The sequence below is a fragment of the Phytophthora infestans genome, genomic scaffold (assembly GCF_000142945.1).
Source record: "Phytophthora infestans T30-4 supercont1.110 genomic scaffold, whole genome shotgun sequence".
Lineage (NCBI taxonomy): Eukaryota > Oomycota > Peronosporomycetes > Peronosporales > Peronosporaceae > Phytophthora > Phytophthora infestans.
Window position 1 is genome coordinate 62,629 of NW_003303649.1, and position 19,667 is coordinate 82,295.

The window sequence follows — 19,667 nt, forward strand, 5'->3', positions numbered from 1 at the left end:
GACGCGCTTCCGCGCAATTTTTGAAATGGGAGGCTCAGAATGATCGTATTTAAAACAAATCGAACTTAAAAGAACAGATACGTGCCTAAGACGGAGGCGTTTTTTTTAATTTAGTATCGCAGTAATTATGAATTTGGGTAACGCAGCCATAGAGTCCTTAAATCGACCATAAATGTGTCAATTTATGGTTGCGGTAATCACTCCGCGCCACTGGTGTGACTTCAGTGTTTTGGGATCGATTGCACAGGATAAACTTGGGTCTGTATTGCCTCCAAGCCACTACGACGCGAAACACAAAAGCACATTTTTCCTAAGCAGGTGGGTAGAACCGCCCATGCCATATCACGCCAAAAGACGCATTAGATCTCCATTTTGGTTCCGTCCACGAGAGTGATGCATTGAGGGTTAAAGGACAAAAATCGCGAGGATCCTTCACGCGTGGCACCACCCCACCGATGCCAGCAATAGTATTGAAGACAAACGACGCGAGCAGGAGCTGCTGTAGGTCTTTACCAACTTACATTTTAGCCTTTGACACTCCACGAGTTGCCGGCGGTGTCCCCGGCAAGCCTCTTGCCGCTTCTTTAAACCGGCCATGCCCATGATGCACAGGCAGCCGTGTAATGCGACCACATGCTTATAGCACGCGGCAGATCTCCATCAACATACGTCTTGTTACGCTGTCCAATCATATTGGCTGTGGTAGCTTATGCATCGGGCAATACATCTCGCATCCATTTCGGAACCACGACCAAGACTCGCTAAGTTTCCGTCTTCTGCTTCTTGTCGAGCATTCCATTTGTTGACAGCAAGTACCGGTAAACGGGCAACGCGCACGCAATACTGTATAATTAATCCTGTTTGGGATGTACTATTTTAGCATTTCGTCGCGTCCTATTTCAGCAAAGTAGCATATCAGCTTAGCTTTGGTTCTGGATTTGCAGATTTTTAGCCAGGCATGCCACAATCGACTTAGCAGTATGGCTCGGTAGGCAGGTAGAGAAGAAGAAGATAGAAGAAGAAGTTACTTGTAGGCGTCAAAAGACGAAGTGGGCACTTTATTAGTCTTAGGAAGCCACTAGTAGCTGCACACTAGTCGTTAGTATAGTTTAAGCCAGCTATAACGGCTTTAGCAGGACCTCCTAAATCTCATTATTATATCTTAGAAAGATTCTTTTAAGGTAATCATACTGTTTAGAGGCTACTTCAACAACCTCCCTGCCTCTGAATATGTTTTATCAAACTGACAATTATACGTTATAACAGAGGTAACACTTTCTTAAATGATATTTCCTCAGTCCTTTAAACGCCGCCAAAAAAATCACTTAAGCAAGCCGATCCGACTTTGCCCTGCCGTTTTCTGCTAGGGAAGAAGGACGATAAGCGACACGCCTGGTAGGAACTCAAGGATGGAGCCCAACGTGCCGTCTGAACCTGCCGCTGCTACGAAGCAGACTCCCTCGCGCATGAAGAAGAGAAAGAAGAAAAACACAACAGCAAAGCGACTGCGCGCTCAAAAGATGGCACGAGCGGTTGCTCGAGCTGCTGCCACGCACACGGCGACGGTCGCATCGTGCACTACAACTTATCAGGCCGTTTCAGGGGCTGAAGCAGTCCCTGAGACTGAGCGACCAGCTTCTAAAGCTGTGCCAGAAGATTTAATCGCTATGTTAGCATCGGCAGAGGCTGTATCGGTGGGCACCGAGCCCTTTTCAGCTGCAAAGAGCGCTTCTTTGAGGGAGAAGAAGAAGCGGGCACCACGGACAGCACTGCAGCGTGCGCCAGTTCTCATCGCCACGCTGGAGGAGGAGGATACTTCTCGAGCACACGTGGCCACCACTCCACCATTTGTCACTAAAATGGGGGGAATATAATGATTTTTCCATTTGTTACACTGAGACCACAAAATCGACAAATTCTGACACTGACTATGTGTCTAGTGACACAAATGCTGATTGTGACAGCGACTGTGAGATGTACTGGCGTATCTATGGCAAGAACTACGAGCGGTCAAAATTGACTGTCACCGCAAACTAGGCATCAACCAAAGAGACGTGGCATGTCGCTCGAACTATGACAGGCGAGGTGACACGCTACTGGAATACAAATACCAAGTGCTATGGGTTCACCCTTTCTACAGAAACGGCGGTACTACCAGAGGACGTGGGAACCCCGTGTTCACCTGCTTGCCGATAATTTCCGGAAGAGATCGAGTTGGTGGACAGGTCGAAAGCTTCTGAAGTCAAGACCTTCGCTCAATTCTGGCCAGCTGATGAGTTTGGGTAAGAATGATATCGGTGCAGACATGGAAGGACTCTGCATTTTCCACGCGTTGAAACGTGCAGCGGAATTAACCGCTCGTCCGAATATCGTGACAAAGAAGGACATTGACGACTTTGTGGAGCACTCAGTTTAAGATTACACTGATAAACAAGCGCATGAAGCGTGTCTATATTCTGCATTGTTTTTAGATTTTTTCCCGCTGAGTTTTATCGTTTTGTTCGCACAAGGTTTTTCCTCGTTGAGGTTTCCCTGGTCAAGTACCGAATTATCTAGACACAAGCGTTTATAAGTAATAATCCATGCATAACAACAAATTTGCTGGGAAAGCTCATTATCAGTTATACAAACCCGCGGAAATCCTACTGACTGCTTGCAGACAATAAACGGACGAACAAATGCATCGAAATCAATCCAATCCTCTGCTGACTCAACAGGCTTACCGTCCTCCAAACCGTTGATAAGCTGTTGATTGCCTTGGACTGTGAGAATGAAAGCATGCCCAACGTTTTTATGATTGTAAGCAGCAGCAACGTAGACACCATTCTTGAGCATGATCTCGTTTAGCACACGGACATCACGTCGACCACGAACCGCGAAATTATCCAAAGCACTGACTCCGTAAACGTAGTCACGGCCAGCATCACGTAGGCGACGCAATAGAAAGGAGCAACCTCCCACGACGTCACCTTCTTTAAGTCCTCCCCACGTGAAGTCCTCTGGTGAAATCTTTAGTAAAGATGTCAGCTATTATCGCTTTCGTATTGTAGTAGGTGACGTTGAATTTATGCCGCTCTACTTTTTCTTGTACGAAACAGTATCGAACGTGTATATGTTTTGATCGTCCGTAAAGTACGGGGTTGTAGCAGATTTTGATGCAGCTCTGATTACCCTCGATTATAGTATTAGCCTACGTTGTAGTAAAGCCAAGTTCTTTGAGGAGATGTTGAGGAAAATCATCTCTTGCATGCAGTGACATAGGGCTATACTCTGCCTCTGTTGTAGAGAGAACTACAGTATGATGCTTTTGCGAAAGCCATGACATAGGACTGATTGTTAGCGTTGTCACGTATCCTCCGACGGAACGTCTTGTGCCAGGGCAGTTGGCGTAGTCAGAGTCACTGTAGACAATCAGTTGATCGGCTAGGTTTTCCGATGTAATATCGGTCGAGCCTCCCAGAAGAAGACCGTATTCTTTCGTTCCGGATAGATACTTTAGACCACGGATGACTGCTTTCCAGTGATCCATACCTGGATTCGCTAGGAATTGGCTGATCTCTCACATGTAAAATGCCATGTCGGGTCGAGTGCCGACCATTAAGTACATGATACTGCCTACAGCTTGGCGATACGGAATCGGTTTCATCGCATTTTTCTCTTGCGCACTGCTAGGCTGGTTGCTTACGAAGAGTTCGGCATTTCGTTCTGCTGGTGTTACAATAGGGTACGGAATGTAGTCGCTGAAGCGGCCAACGACCTTCGTAGTGTACTTGTGCTGGTTGATAAATATCGTTCGATTTGTACGGTCACGTTGAATGGACCAGCCGAGTACGTACCTCACCACCCCTAAATCTGAAATGGAAAATCGCATTTTCAGGGCCGATTTGAGCTCATTGACGAGTGCTGGTGTTGGTGCAATGATCAGTAAGTCATCGACGTACATTGCAATGTAACAGGCGATGTCACCAATCGTGTGTCAAAAGACACATCGAACTTTAATAAGTTTCAGGAATATAAGTCTCTCTAGGAAGGCAGTCAGGGTTTGGTACCAGACACGGGGCGCTTTCTTCAGCCCGTATAAGCTCTTAAGAGGTTTACACACTAGGTGCTCCTTGCCCGGGATTTTGAAACCTTCCGGTTGAGCCATGTAGACCCCCCCTTCCAAATAGCCATTCCGGAATGCTGTTCTTACATCCATATGGTGAGCTTCAAAGTCGAGCAACAGTAAGAAGTAGCCTAAGTACCTCCATTCTGATGATAGGAGAGAATATCTCGTTGTAGTCGATGCCATGTTCCTGAAGGAATCCTTTGGTCACAAGACGCGCTTTAAAGCGGTCGATTTCGCCAGTGCCGGTATATTTCACAACAAAGATCCATCGGCTACTTAAAATGTTCCTTCCTTTAGGAGTGGATACGAAAACTCAAGTGTGTTTGTCCATGAGGGACTTGTAATCCGATTTAGCTGCATTAAGCCACTGGTTAGCGCGGGAAGACTTCATTGCTTCCCGATACTAGTGGGCTCCGACACATTCTGAATAGCTAGTAATGTGTACAATAAATGCTGACGTTGCTCCTGTTCGTGTATGTCTTCCCCGGAGTTGAGGGCTACGTCATTGGATTCCTCAGAGCTATCGATGGTTTCCGCAGAGAGGCGGGTCGCTTAGAAGTCGAATGGTGCGGAGGATCAGAGTCCGTCTCCGTTCGAAAAGAATAATGCATGGCTGTTCGATCAATAGCCTCCCTCAGTGAGGGCAGTACACGTTGGCTCACTGGGCTTGGCGCTGTTGTCATTGCAGGGCCTGAGGTAGATGACGGTGTTGTCACTGGCTCTAACACATGTTCAGGCTCCAGTGCTACGGTTGCAGCGGTAGATTGCTGCCTATTCGTGTGCTGTGTGGGCTCTGTGGTAGACGTTAGGCCAGTAAGAGGGGGGAATTCGTCCTCTTTAAAGACTACATCACGACTGTAGATAATTGCATGAGTTTCGATGCCCATCAGACGGTGGCCTTTCTTATGGCCAGGAGCACCAAGATACATACACAAACGGGCTCTAGCGTCGAGTTTGTCTCAGTATTACTCCATGATATGGACGTATCTGCTACATCTGAATACTTTGATGTACTGCATGGATGGAATACGGTTGTGTCAAAGCTCGTACGGGGTTTGTCAATCCGTCTTGGAGCTAGGAGTCATATTGATGAGAGTGGTCACATGACAGACACACTCGAGCCATAACTGCTTAGGTAGCTTGCCGTCAACTAAAAGGGATCGGGCACGCTCCATGATAGTAGGCATACGGTGTTCTGCAACTCCATTTGTTGAGTTGTGTATGCATTGGGAAATTGGGCTTGATCTCCATACTTTTTTAAATATGATGCGGCTAAGCTTCTCGTGCTCTTTAGCGTTGTCTGCTTGAAGCCGCTGGATCTCAAAGTTGCTGTGGTGTAGCAGGATTAGCAAAATCTGCGAGATTGCTGGATCCAACTTACCAACAGCGCCCAGACACCGACTAACGGAGGGGGTCCCCCGATGATCCGTGATCTGCTGAACTTTCCTCACCTTGTGTACCCGTCGGTAGGGCGGGATCTTGCTCTCTCGGTAACTTCCGGAGAGTTCGAGTGGTGAAGCTTGAGTGTCTTGGCGAGGCGTGGGGTTGGGGTGAAGCAGTAGTGGTAAGATCTTTACTCTGCGTCCGTAGTTGTTTCTGGATCCCAAGCGAATATTCGAGCTTGGTAGTTGCCTTGCGGGTGTGTTCCCTTGCCTTTGTTTTCCTTTGCGTCGTACCTGCCGCCTCCTGTAGCGGGAGCTTGAGAGTTGAGAGCCTCTTAGGTATACTCGGCCAAGTAGTAAATCCGGTCAACCTTTCGGATCTGCACGTGTAAAGGAAAGCTCACTAGGTGGTAGGATCTGACCAATGTATTATCCAGTTATCGCTACGAACGCTAGTTTCGCAGCTTCCAACCTTCACCGAGCTCGTACGACCAATGTAGTTCCAATTCTTGAGGGCAGAAAGGCACTTGCGTGATACTGTGCAAATTGAGGTCTGAATCATAATTAAGCCTATACCTGCCTGAATTTCTACCTTCTATGTCTTTTACCTGCTAAATCCCCTACCAGGCTCGGTTGCATGTCCTTTCTCTCCTTGGCCCATCACCCCAGCTGTATCAGCAGCAGAACCACCGGATCCATGGCGTAATCATAATGAGGTCGCCATATTATGGGTACACTGTTCTGGATCCAGGTCACTTTGATTCACCTTACTACAAGTGTACACACATCATGGATCTGAGCCCTCTAATCTTCCAACATCGTCTTACGAATGTCTGCGGTCTCCATCACTCCACGAAAGCTCGAGATCCGCTGCATCCGCCATCTCCATATCCTGGATCCAGGTCACTCGGTGTGGGATCCTCAATCCCTTAGATCCGGACTTGGCTAAGTAAGATCTGAGGCACATAACGGTGGATCTTGCCTTCTCTTTTGTTGTTGATATCAGATCCACCTCCAGATGACATCTACCGCCTATCTTCGATAGGATCCCCGCTCGATCCACAAGCATATGGTATATCCCAAGTCCCTCGGTGTAATTGGGTGAGAGTGGATATGAGTTTCCCTTGGGTCGATCTCCGCTGTACCGTCGCCAACCATGTTCCTCTTTCGTTCGTCATACTCTGAGCCACCATTATCCTCAGATTCATCGTCGACCCATATAGGGTACCACTTTACCTCTGCCCAATTTACTTCGAGCAGCATGGATCCATGCTGGGCAATCCAGACCCACCCTAACCATCGGGTGTTGTCACTAATCTGTGATAATGACTCCTTGTCAGATCCCGTCTCTCATTTCTGAGAAAGCACTTCACCACATTGCCCTGGTTTGCATTGTCTTCGACAATGAGCGTGTACTCAATGACAGATATATCTTGTCTGAAATATTCAGGGCTTTCTTTTTGAAGTCTTCGTAGCAGTCATACAACTCGCTACGGTTCTTAATTGCGTAAGTGAACATGAATCGAGAAAAGTCAGCGATGAAGATCAAGAAGTAACGACAACCAGTAAGCTAGGCACAGGTAGTGGATCATAGATATCTTAATGGAGTTTTGACAAAGGTGATGTAGCACGTTGTACAGCTCTATTAGAGTAGAATGAGGAGCGGTGTGACTTCGCTAACGTGCAGGCAACACAAAAGAAATCTGTCTTTGGACCTAGAGGTATAGATCTATCGAGTCCATGTATGGCTTGGCTCCTAGATAGGTCATTCAAGACACGAACGCTAGGGTGTCCAAGGCGTTTATGGAAGAGCAGAAAGTAACGTTGCTTACCTGAGGCAATAAAAGCCGCTGGAGATGCCGCTGGTTTGGCTTGGAGCTGATACAGATCCGTGTTGGTAGCCATAAGCGCTTTGATCTTGAAGCGCTGGTCAGTTTGCATATGGCACTGTTTGCGGTCAAAGTTGAAAAAGCAAAAGTCGTCGTGCTTCACAGACGCTGGAATTGATAGCAGCCTGAATTGGAGCTGGGGAGCATACAGAACGCCATGAAGAATAAGCTTCTGCATAGTGCCCTTGGAGTCAGTGACTTCCAGAACGACCCGTTCAATGCTTCGATGGGGATTTAGTTATTACCACCAACCGTAGTTGAGCCACCACTGGACGTGATGTCGGTGAGCCACTGCGATTCATGGGTGACGTGGCGAGTGCAGCCAGAGTCGATTGTCCAGGTGGGGTCGGGTTCTACCTTGGCTTGAGCGGTGAGGCTAAATGGGAGATTGACTGTGGTAGCAACAGCGATGAGACCGGTGTCACGACGTCCTTGGCGAGCTACATTGCGGCTGTTCCAGAATCACTGTCGTTGTCTTCTTTCTCGTCATTGTCTGACTCAAGATAGCGGTCCTTGTCGCGATCTTGGCCGCGTTGTTTGTCGCCATTTCCATGCTTGTCCTCGCCACTACCGCTGTCGCCCTTGAATTCGCGGTTGTTGTTATTCTTGCCATGTCGTCCATTGCCACCTTCGCTCGAGTCCTGGTACGGGTGATCGCGTTTCGAGTTACCCTTGAAGACGAAGTGAGCAGGATGCACTATCTCAGCCTTTACTCGTCCATCTCGCCGATCTTTTGGAGGCCTCGGCATTGACGAATGCTGTGGCGTGGGCGATCACGGTAGGAGCAGACATTGGCGTTGTTACGGCCTTGAGCGTGTGACACAGGAGGTCCGATAGTCACTAGAGCTCTCTCACCCTTGATTGCAAAGGTATATGATGTGCCCTTGGCCAAGGTGTAGCGCTCTTAAGCTTGAAGATCGCGAACCTTGACATCATGCTCTGTTTAAGGTCTTCAAACGGGATATACTTCCGCTGGCCCTTCCAGATGTGTCCTTCCACGACTTAAGTATCGAGTGCAACAGGTAGATATACTTCTGTCCCTCGGTCATCACCTATTCGGTGGCTTCTGACACTGCTTTCATCGCGTTCTCAAGCTTGAGAAAGAACTCGGTTAAGTCGGAGCCTTCCTCATACTTGATTTTCATTAAGTAGTGTTGAGTGAAGTACGGATCACCATCAAAGGCGGCTGCCTCGTACGTCTGGCAAATGTAGTTGAATATCGTGTAGGATGTCGTGAGATTCTTGACCAGCCGCGCGTGCATGTTGTCCATCGTTTTCATCAAGAAGGCTTTGGTTCTGGCTTCTTGTCGACAGCGTTCGCGCTGGCTAAGAGACTGGGGCTTCTCTTTCTTGGCTCGTTTGCGTGCACGGCGAGCCTCGCGCTGGTTAAATAGTCGAGCAACCGGGAGGTCCTTTCTCTTGATTGACGTATTGGAGCTGGCACCAGAGTCTTCATCCGAGATCGAGGGCGGCTTGAGCTCGTCGTCGCTCTCGTCGTAGTCCACAGTGTTGGAGTCGATTTCAACGTTCTTAGTAGCGTTGGCATGCGGTTCATCGTTGGCGTTAGACATATCGCTGCCGCTGTCTTCACTCTCGTCTTCAGACGCACCATTGTAGTCAAGCTGCTTCACGTAGCCGAGTAGATGCTTGCCATCTAGTGCTGCGCACACACGGGTCTTCCAGACATCGAAGTTCTCGGCGCCGATGAGGCTAGGGAAGTTGTCGCCCGAGGCTTGAGGTAGAGAAGAAGAAGATAGAAGAAGAAGCTACGTATTGGCGTTAAAAGACGAAGTGAGCACTTTATTAGTCTTAGGAAGCCACTAGTAGCTGCACACCAGTCATTAGTGCTAGTATAGTCTAAGCCAGTCATAACGGCTTAAGTAGGACCTCCTACATTTCATTATAATATCTTAGTGAAAAGAGATTCTTTCAAGAAAATCATACTGTTTAGAGGTTACTTCAACAAGCTGGTAAGACATGCCGGGCCGTTTTTATTGTGTCTTTAGGTCTACTATCTAGGCAGCAACGAGGAATATGTTAGGGATACAGATTGCTCTACAGAAAGCTAACATCAACTGCTCCAAACTTGAGTTTAAGCATGATGTCCCAAGTGTTTTAAGATTTTATTCGTTATCATAACATAATTCCGACGCCGTTATCCCGAAAACCCTGTCGGAACTGGACCGTTTTTTTGGGCCAATACACGTCAGTTGAGAGACTTAAACGAGTCTGATTAGATTCTAGCTGCTCTCTGTTTTGCTAGAAGCAGCAGATTTATTCTAATGTCGGCGTACTTCGACCCACAGTAAGTGCATTCAGGACATGTTAAAAAATAGCCGTCAGGGTATTCTACGCATACCGGATTTTAAGTTTTTGGCTGCTATTTTGAAACGACCCAGATTGTACTAAAGTCGCCGTATACCCTACTTGAGTGGGTTCTAACTCCAGCATTCAGGGAAATTATGAGTTGAACACTTTAAAAACATGTAGTAGACGATAAAAACTCAAAACTTTTCCGATAAGGTAAACTGCCAGTTTAAGTCAATCGAATCAGATTAAGACCTACCAATAGCAGTACAGATGCAGTGGATTGTCTATAATCAGAAAGGCAGACGATTCTACTTATACCTCCCAGTTTCGATCTCGCTTCCAACCGCTTCCAACCATGAAGTGCCGCAAGACTTACAGCAAGGAGAAGATGGACTTCGTAAAGTCAATTCGAGAAGGAGGCGACATTGACGGCATAGGGAGGCAAACTGGCATTCCTGTCCGAAACTTGCGTCGATGGGTTGATGAAGACAAAAAATGGCGTGAAGTGGGGAATGACGAGCCTTACTCGTTTAGAAAACGACGTGGGCCAGCGCCTGCTCTATCCAGGGAAGCTGAAACCAATATGCATGAATGGTGCGTTGGCCAGCAGGTTGATGGGGCTCCTGTTGGAAGGAAAGATATCATACGGAAAGCCCAGCAGATTTCTAAGTTGGCTAATGATCAATTAGTAGTCGAGGGATGGTATCGCCGATTCAAGGACCGTTATCCTGACTTAAGATCTCGGACTTCTCAGTCAGTGTCAAAGGTTCGCAATAATGTGACTGAATTGGAGGTGGCTGCACTTTTTAGGTCGTTGGCAAAGGTCATTGTGAAAGAAAATAGGTGGTGGAAGCCGCATCTACAATACTGAAGAAACTGCATTTGAGAGCTCCCGTAAAAGAACTGATGTGGTAGCTCTTAAAGGGTCGAAAAGCGTTTGGCAGGCTGATTCCACGACAAGCTTCCATCTCTCTATCGTGGCGTGTGGCAGCGCTAGTGGGTTTGTCGTGCCACCGTAGTTCATATTACCTAGCGAACGAGTGGAAACGGAAGTCCGCAAACTGTGCAGTGTTCCTGAGGCAGCAGTTACTACTGCTACAAAGGGATTTATGACAGCGTCTCTTTTTGCTAAATGGATTAATTTCTTCGCTTTTTCTGTGTCAAAACGTCACTAGCTCTCGTCATGGATGGCTGCACATCTCATATTACTGACGAAATCGTCATAGCCGCTGATCGGATGCTTGTCAAACTGGTGTGCCTCCCTGCAAACGGCACACACTTACTGCATCCGTTAGATGTTGCGTTTTTTTTTCATTTAGAACACATTTCGCGATCTCATCGACGCGGTGGTTTGTGCGAGCGGAACTAATACTATCAGCAGGAAAAAGCTCTTCAAATGGCTACATTAGCATGGACAAGTTGCAACTTCGAGCAAGATATTTCTTCTGCCTTTCGGAGCTGTGGGATTTTCCCGTTGAATCTTGTAAAAATGCACGAGAAACTCCACAACTACCAACACAACGGTGTTTCTGCCAGCCTTAAAACAGCTTCCTGATTAAGATACAAGGAAACAGTGTCACGACATCTTACTGCTATCTGCTCGTCAACGCAAGCAGAGTAGAAAACGAAAAACAAAGACAGTAGCAGGTAGACTGCTAGCACGCGAGATGCTCCAGCAACCGGACCAACACTCCGAGCCAATGACCCAGAGCCAAAAACGATACACAGCGAAGAGTAGGAGAGCTACAAAAAAAACCGTCGAGAGGATAGTACCTCGAGGAGCAGAAGCAGGAGCAGGAGCACGACCACCAGCGCGTACAGACCCAGGACCAGGGGTATGAGCTGGAGCTGAATGCAGAAGTGTCGGCCCAACAAAGCAGCGAAGCCGAAACAGTTATGTATGTCGTAAGGTTGTAGATGTTTTTTTTAATACACTCCATTCTTTGATCGTACTCGTGATTATCATTTTATAAGGCTAAAATCGAAATTTGCAGAAATTCCAGTGTACGTTTGAGATCGTGCGTAAAACGTCGTCGTCTTTACTAAACTCAAGTCAACTTTGGACTTAAGCTGGCACATCTGCAAAATGGGCCCAAACTTTAGGCCGCTACTACAAACTAAAAATAGCTCGTTCGCGTTGCTTCGCACCACAAGACAATGTTGAAATCCTGATGGTTACAGACGTGTTTGTAAAATGATCGCTTTCGATTCCGATGGCAATTTACGCGCTCTCAAACTCAACCTTCTGTCACGGACTTAAACTGGCAGCTTACCTTAATATTGAAAGAGTTTTGAGTTTTTCTTATCTCCCTGAGACCGCGCAAAACAAAATGATACCTAGACGGAACTCGTTAGACAAGTGTCAGACAAATGAATTTGTATTAAATTGGAGAGGTGGGTACAAACGCTGAATAGATGGGTACAAAAGAGAAGTGGTGTGCAACATCGCTCTCTTTGGTGTGTGACGTTAACGAGCTGTTGTTTTTGCTTTCTTTCTTAGCAGTTTTTCTACTGTCGCCCAACTGAGCTGCCCGCGACGTCGTTTGCGTGACTTCTCAGTAGTTTCGTCAACAGCGACGCTGGTTAAGCACCTGAGTAGCGCCATCGATGGTATGGCTGCGACTGAGCAGAACTTTCGATGCAGCATTGCTCTCAATCTTGAGCATCAGGTAACGGAGCTGACTCAGACGCTTTTGAATCATCCTGCTTGGCATATCGCGGCCGTCAGGTAAGCGAAGCGACGGTACCTGCTTAGCCTTGTTACCACACATCCAAAGCACCCATACATGACGAACTGAGCTATCGGTGACAGTAAAATCAGCGGGTACATAACGAACGGAGCAATCGGGGACAGTAAAATCAGCGGGTACACGACGAAATTTTCCCTCGCAGTAGTGATAGAGATGGCGACTGCTATCTTCAGTGGCACTGTCGACGACAGGATCATGTCCGCTTGTTAGCTTCTCTACAAAATCGTCAACGCCAGTATCGTGAAGACACGCTCTAATTGCATCATGAAAACCGTCGTATGTAACAGTACCGGTACCGATAGCACGTTTCTCCAGCTCAGATATAATGTCCTGCACAGTATCAACTCGCGTAGCTTCAGGTTTTTGCTAGCGCGTCAAGCCGCCCGTCCTTCAGACCTTTCATTTCACACAGTATCGAGACATGGGGTGGTACTTCTGTTGGGCGAATACGAGCTTCAGTGCACCCATCACATGTCCTAATTCGGTCTGTCAGGCCTGATAGTAGATCTCCATCTTGGAAAAATAGGCGTCTCAAAAATGTGGTGCTGTGGAGAGAGAGTATCGTTCAGGAATGACGAATGGTAGACCAACGATGCTAATCAGTACTCCGCGATGTACTCGAGCTTTTAGGTAGGGCTCGAAACATCATTTTCATCCCGATCTCAGCACCCTCGTCGCGTGAATCGAAATGTGGAGCTAAGGTCGAGAGCTTGTAGCTTTAAGTAGGAAGATCTGCAGCTGTACGACCCACGTGCATGTCGTCAGCAGCCTCGTAGCGAAGATATGTGTTCTGTACCCTCCGAGCGACCAGCAAATGGAGGGCAGTAGACGGTGGGCGTGCAGTTGACCCTGAAGAGCAGAACGTGGCTGAGCCTTTTCGCATTGAGTGAGTCCCCAGTTCGGTGGCGTTAAGACTCTGACGCTGCAATTCGGTGGCTACATCCTCGTGTCCAATAGACGCAGCCAACACTTTCTAAAGCGCTCGTACTGGCTGCTGCCGGGGAAAAGTAGGTCACTACGTCAAAATTTGAACCGACCAATATAGTCCTAAAGCGAGGAATAGGACCAATACTTGGCTGTAGCGGGTTGGCGTAGATATGACGAGAGTCACGCAGTTATTTACCACCTTGGTCGTTCTTCATATGAGCGAAGTAAATCTGTAGCGCATCGCCTCTCCACTCCATATGTGAATGGCGTATTTTAAATGCGTTGGAGGAGCGGCACATGAGATTCCAAGCAATTATCATGTATGTGTAGCAAAAGCCATCTCCTTGCCTGCATGAGTGAGCTTTTTTTTGCACAGGAAGGAGTACAGATCAAACATGAGCGGATCCTTACCAGTCATGACGGAGGTCTCACCATTAGCTGCGTCCTTCGCAAGTTTATGCTTGAGCCCTTTGAAGTGGTTTGTGAGCTCTGACTCTAAGCGCTTGGGCTTGGTGTGGCCGTAGTTACGAAACAAGTTAAACAGCCCTGTCCGATGCATGTTCAGAGCGGAGTAGCTTAGGGTACTGCCATCCTTTCGCGCTAGCGTCACAAGCCATGTAACAAAGTCAGATGCGTCTAATGCCGCAAAGTCCAGTGGGGGAATACTGCGGCTCTGAAAAACAAATTCTTTGATACAAGAGCGTAGTTGTTGCAGCGAGCACTCCGTGATATCACCAAGGCCCTCGAGAAGGGGCCTGGGTGCGAGATGCGGTTTGTGGCGGGTAACCCACGCCAGAAAACGACTGTAAGAGTTCTGATAAGTGGCTCTTGAGCGTGCAGTCACTGTGTTATCGCGGATATCGCGACCTGTTTGCTTTAACGTTTGCCAATCGTAGCCTTCCATTTCCGGCTCGACATGCGGTCTGACTTCTTCGGGGCGAATTGCGATTTGCTGTTAGTGTACTACAAAACAAAACAGGGGAGAGAATTGAGATCTTAGAAAATGTCAGACCTTCTGTCTAACGCAAACACTTGTGTGTCCCACATTGTCATACAAATTTTGGGGAATGATACTTACGAACCATTTAGAGTTGTCGAGATAATCGAGCTTAAAGTTGGCCAATTGATTTCGCACATAACCGGAACTGTAACATTTGGCGTAAACTTCCATCGAAAAAACTGTAAAACTATTAATACCCTTATTCAATTGCTTTTAACAAGGGCTTTTAAATAACACTTGATTTTTTTAAGTAAAAAAATATTGAGCTCACAACACTCCTAAATGTATCGTCATTTCGAGGGCCCATAAATGGAGATAATATTTTTGTGCGAGCACAACTTCTTCAGATTTAAGCATTCTGTACCTTTTAAGGGTCCAAGAGATGGCTTAAATCGCGATTCGTACTTAGGTTCGTAAGTGTCATTTTGTTTTGCGCGGTCTCAGTTTTTTTTTAAAAACAATACTTCCACAAGTCTTAAAAATATCAAAGGGGTTTGAAATGATCATTTTAATTAATTTGAAAGGGAGCTTTTATTTGGGTGAGTTCGCTAATACGTTTGGTTATCATCGTGAATATAGTACGGTTATCACGAGAGCAAGACCAGTTTTCGTCACGGACAAACTAGTTGCTGCTCAGTGCAATGTTTTGAAGCTCAAGTGCAGCGAATTGTGTCTAGAATCACTCAGCTTGAACGACTCTCAGATCTCAGTTTTGGTCCAGAATTTTTAGACAGTTGAGTGGTAAGCGTGTTCTGGTGCTCGTTGCGCTAATTACGAGTCATGTAGGTCTCCTTGTCATTAAATACTACTAGTACAAGTATTATTCTATAATATTAATAGTACTTGCAGTGCCGGATCTCTCTTTTCGTGGATGAACAAGCTGCGCTGGTTACGAGAGCGTGAACAGCATACAGTAAGCAGCCTCTCGTTTTTGCACTCCGACTATCCATTTGCAGTCGGACGCACTGTGGCACGCACGTTGCAGTCGCCTGCACTTAGGTAAGTGAGCAGCCTCGTTTCCACTATTAATACCCAGCGTTGACTTCGGTAGCCGCTGCAAACAGATTTCGTTTGAATTGGATGTCGAGTCGAGATGGAGTCGTTGTGTGGGACCCGCAAAACGAGACCTTGGGGGTTTGCCGACGGCCGACAGTCCGACTGCCTGGATTGCAGACACCGATACTACCGCGGGAGCCGCAGAGTCCGACCTCATCCGCGCTGCTCATCATGAGCCTCATGGTGTTCTTGCTGTTACACTAAAGTGTTGGAAGCAGGCACGCAAATAGTATCATATAGCAGCCGACTGGGTGTGGTGAAAGAATAAAGGCTAGTTCGGCATCGCTGTGGTGGTTGTCCCACGGCTTTCCCGGATAATAATACTGTACGAACCCCGAGAGAAAGTGAGACTTTCGCAACTGAAAACGCGACTCCCAACCGCGGCCCGTCTCCCTCGCGGCTCTCGCGGGTCAGCCACTCACACCGTTCATTACCCAAACAGCAGACAAGAGGTGACGGTACTGTAGCAACATGACGAACACGCTGCCCGCGTGCACCGGTGTCTTCATGCGCTCGCACTGCCCGCACCCTCGGCTCTTCGAGGAGGAATACAAGCGGTGAGTGACTACTGCACACGTCTATCAGCTGGGGGCGTTGCGCCGAAATACTTTCAGGGACGCCGTCAGCGCCACCAGCTGATCTTCCGAGGCCGCATGCGCACCGACGTTGGTGCACGTATGCGCATACTGGTTGTCTGTTAGCGGCTGCTTTGGTCCGTTACTTGAGTTTTTTTCGGTGTCTGACCGGATCGTGTTTTCTGCTCTGTTGTGACGTTATTCTCAGGAGCAACCGGAACCGCGGCACAAAGGTGTGAGCAACGCGCGACTGCGGAACAGCTTTAATCTAGTGTTATCTCGCATTGAACTGCTGTGGATTTGGAATTCTCACTTGTTCTCCCTTTGGCTTACATTGAAAATACTCGATTGTCGTCTACTTTTAACTAAAAACTAAAAACGACAAACAGATATTGCGGTGCGTCTCTCTTTGAAACCTCAAGAAGATTTAATCCAGGGTGAATAACGATCGCTCATTCGTTCTTCTTCAGGTGCTTTCCTCACTGCTGCCCGCAGCATGTAAACAGGAGCTATTGCGGGTCGTCGCTCGAGGTGCTGTTGCGTTTTAATAATGAGACGGATGACCAGGAGGACAGCGGAAGTTTCGCACCATTTGACATCTCGAACGTTTTCGTCTTTGCGCACTTTGAGGTCGACGGTCAACCTCTCAGTACTACTACGTACTCGCTGCGGTACCTGCGTAGTGTCTCTCAGAGTGAAGCAAATCCAGAGGGTCCGTGGATCGAGGGCGTACATCAGACAGCAGCCAGACACCAGCACTCGCAACAACTGCAACCTCCGTTGCCACCAACGAACTCTCCGGATAACACATACCCCGAGACAGCTGCATTCGTGTTAAATGGCCAGGCATACGCCAAATGGTATTACCACTGGGGAAGTGGAGCCAATAAGGTGCAGCGAGCGACGAAGCATGTGCTGAAAGCCTACGTCTTCTACCAGACTCGGACGCCGGAATCGATTCTAGCCCTGCAAGGAACCGTCCAACAGGATCAGGCAAGAGACGGAGCACTCGAGTTGCTCTGCGTAGTGACGTCTCCGCCATTTACAGTGGTCTCGTATCGTCGCGCACCGCTGGATGCTTCCACGGGTCTTGCAGGCCCTCGCACGGATGCAACTGCATCGATGGTGCCGCACTACGCGACAGACACGGCCCACCCCGTTGACTCCAGGCTGCGAAGTCTTGTGCAGCACCAAATCTCAAGAGCTTTTCAAGAGTACAACCAACATCAACATCAACATGACCCACGTGGTGGCTCGTCAGACGAACCATTGCGCTTACGGGGTGACCAGGACGAGAACCAAGTGAGCAACGATACTCGAAGCACATTTGATCGGTATCGGCAGTTGCAGGAGCGTGAAGGTCTTCGATTCCGACTTTTAACGCCAGAAGATGCATCGCTGTCAGGGTCATCACTGCACAGTCAGATTCAAACCCAGGGACCGCGACTCGTTTTTGACAGCATCCGACGCAGAAATGACCAACTGCTTTGGCGTGACGCGAGCAGGGACGATGGAGAAGACGAAATCTGCGATGAACAATCGCTAGAACGTCGAAGCTCAGATTCCGAAGGTAAAGTGTCTGGGCCAGTATGGATGCAACCGTCAACAACCGACCCAGTTAGACACGGGGATATCGCTCTTCGACGATTCAAGCAGCAGCAGCAACAGTTCGATACCCATCAGCGCGAGTTGCAGCAGGTTACTGATCTGGCAATTGTCCACTTCTTCGTGTCCCACATCGCGACGAGCAAATTCGGAAATGCGGCTAGCATGGAAGCTGCATTCACGATTGCGATTTCACAACACTGGCAATATGCATCGGGTGAGGCCGCGCATCTTGCAGGGCTGTTGCTGTCCATGGCTAAGAGCGGAGGATCCCAAGACCTGACTGTGTCTCGCTGCACAACCGAGCGCGATCAGTTGCTGCTTGTGTTGGCTGAAGTTTGTGTTTGGGCTTTTTCACCTGATAACATTGAAGTAGTGCAAAATTTGCTGGCTGCATGCCACCCGTTGCTGCTGGAGAACGTCAACTCCAGCGGTTCTGGTGTTGTCGATGAGGGAAAAGAACTCCGTGAAGCGTACTTCGAGTGTGTTGGGCGATGCTGGGGTGCCATGGATCGTTTCCTGCAGACGCCGCGGGCGACTCAGACGACGATCCATAGTGTACGGGCATTGAGCGATGCCGTGCTGGGCGTCGTCTACAGTGACCCAGAACTGGAGTCTCTGCGCGTTGGATTGAGGGCCATGCTTCAGCGACCCACGATAGTGCTCGAAGATAGCAAGGAAAATATTTCTGCAACCTCTGACGCGTATGACTCTGTTATCCCACGTTGCAATCTCGTGGGGTGGCAGAGCTTCGTAGCGCAAGTACGAGAAGGCTATCTGGTGCGTTCTTTAAAGGACCTTATCAAAAGTGCAGGGATTCTCACGTATCTCTGTGCATTAACATTAGAGAGAGCAGTATTTGGGGTGGGGACCCATGCAAGGTGCGAGTCAATGGACAGCAGACTGGTTGCTGCAGCCTGATAGCCTTTCAATGTCATCTTACGTGGCACAAGCGAGAAGCGATGACAATTATATGCAAGCAGGAGGGCCAACAAACCAGGACGTACCATCAATGTGGACATCATGCCTAGCACTATCACAACTACTGCATCTGAAGCTAGCGGCCGCTGGGGATCCGCTGCACACGCTTTATGTGCGTAGTTGGACGAGTTTTAAGTCATGTCTTACTCCGAGTATAGACCCTAACGCCGTGTCTTGTGTAGGTCCAAGCGGAGCCGTCAGTGCTGTCACGAGACAACGCATGGTTGCGGCTTATTTGTGATAGCCGAGTGCGTGTGGCTCCAATTGCTTTTAACGGCTTGACAAGTTTGATTGGCGGAGTTTCGTCTTGCTTTGGAGGCGACTACGTAGCGTATCGCCTGGAGCGACAGGAACCAACAATCAATTGCATTTGCGTGGAGTTTTACTGGTGGCCAACAGGGATAGCTCAAGGCGGAGTGCAAACTCGACTGACCGCCTTCCGAAGCGTCGTGACACTCAAGTCGGAACCCAACGGTGCGTTCATGGAAGTGCGTGTGAATTTGGAACGCGGTGTCGTGGAGAACCAAACCATCGTCGCGGCAGCGTTTCCTCAGCTGGAGTTGTGGTCTCCAGCCGAGCGGGTGCAGGCGGTTGCAGGCTGGGAGCTCTGGCTCTCGATCGAAGGTGTCTATGTGCAGAAATGAGGAAGTTGAAGTGCAAAACGCGATTATCGAAAAATTCTCGGCAATGTGTTGAATATTGTGCCTACTGTGCTACATGTAATTAACGCGAAGTAAAATTAAAGGGTAGACCGTGGCGATATCGTATGTGCAGAAGTCGCGATCAGCTCGAGGACTCTCGAGATTTAATGCACTACAGAAGAAGAGAGTGCAAATGCAGATAAACCAAAAGTGGAGATGAAAGCGATACCAGCTTAGAAATAAAACAGGTTGTGTTGCACGCCTTCAAGAAACGCAACTTTTAGCTGTTTTCTTTTACCTCACCTCTTGACTTAAGTTTCACATGTCAATTTGATTGCTACGACTTGTAATGAAAGTGGGGCCCGCAACACAGCACTCTCGATGCAACTTTTGCAAGAATTCGGTGTTCGCAGTCAACAACGAGTTTACGTGGCCGAAACAAC

The 19,667-nt window shown here is 48.2% G+C and overlaps 1 protein-coding gene across 1 annotated transcript; it reads left to right on the forward strand.

The window, feature by feature from the left end:
• Positions 1 to 15,893: 15,893 nt before the first annotated feature.
• Positions 15,894 to 19,227, forward strand: PITG_19840 (uncharacterized protein; the record flags this gene model as incomplete). Its single annotated transcript, XM_002896006.1, has 3 exons — positions 15,894 to 15,979; positions 16,504 to 18,382; positions 18,766 to 19,227. The coding sequence occupies 3 exons, from the start codon at positions 15,894 to 15,896 to the stop codon at positions 19,225 to 19,227; spliced, it is 2,427 nt and encodes an 808-aa protein (XP_002896052.1).
• Positions 19,228 to 19,667: the final 440 nt, after the last annotated feature.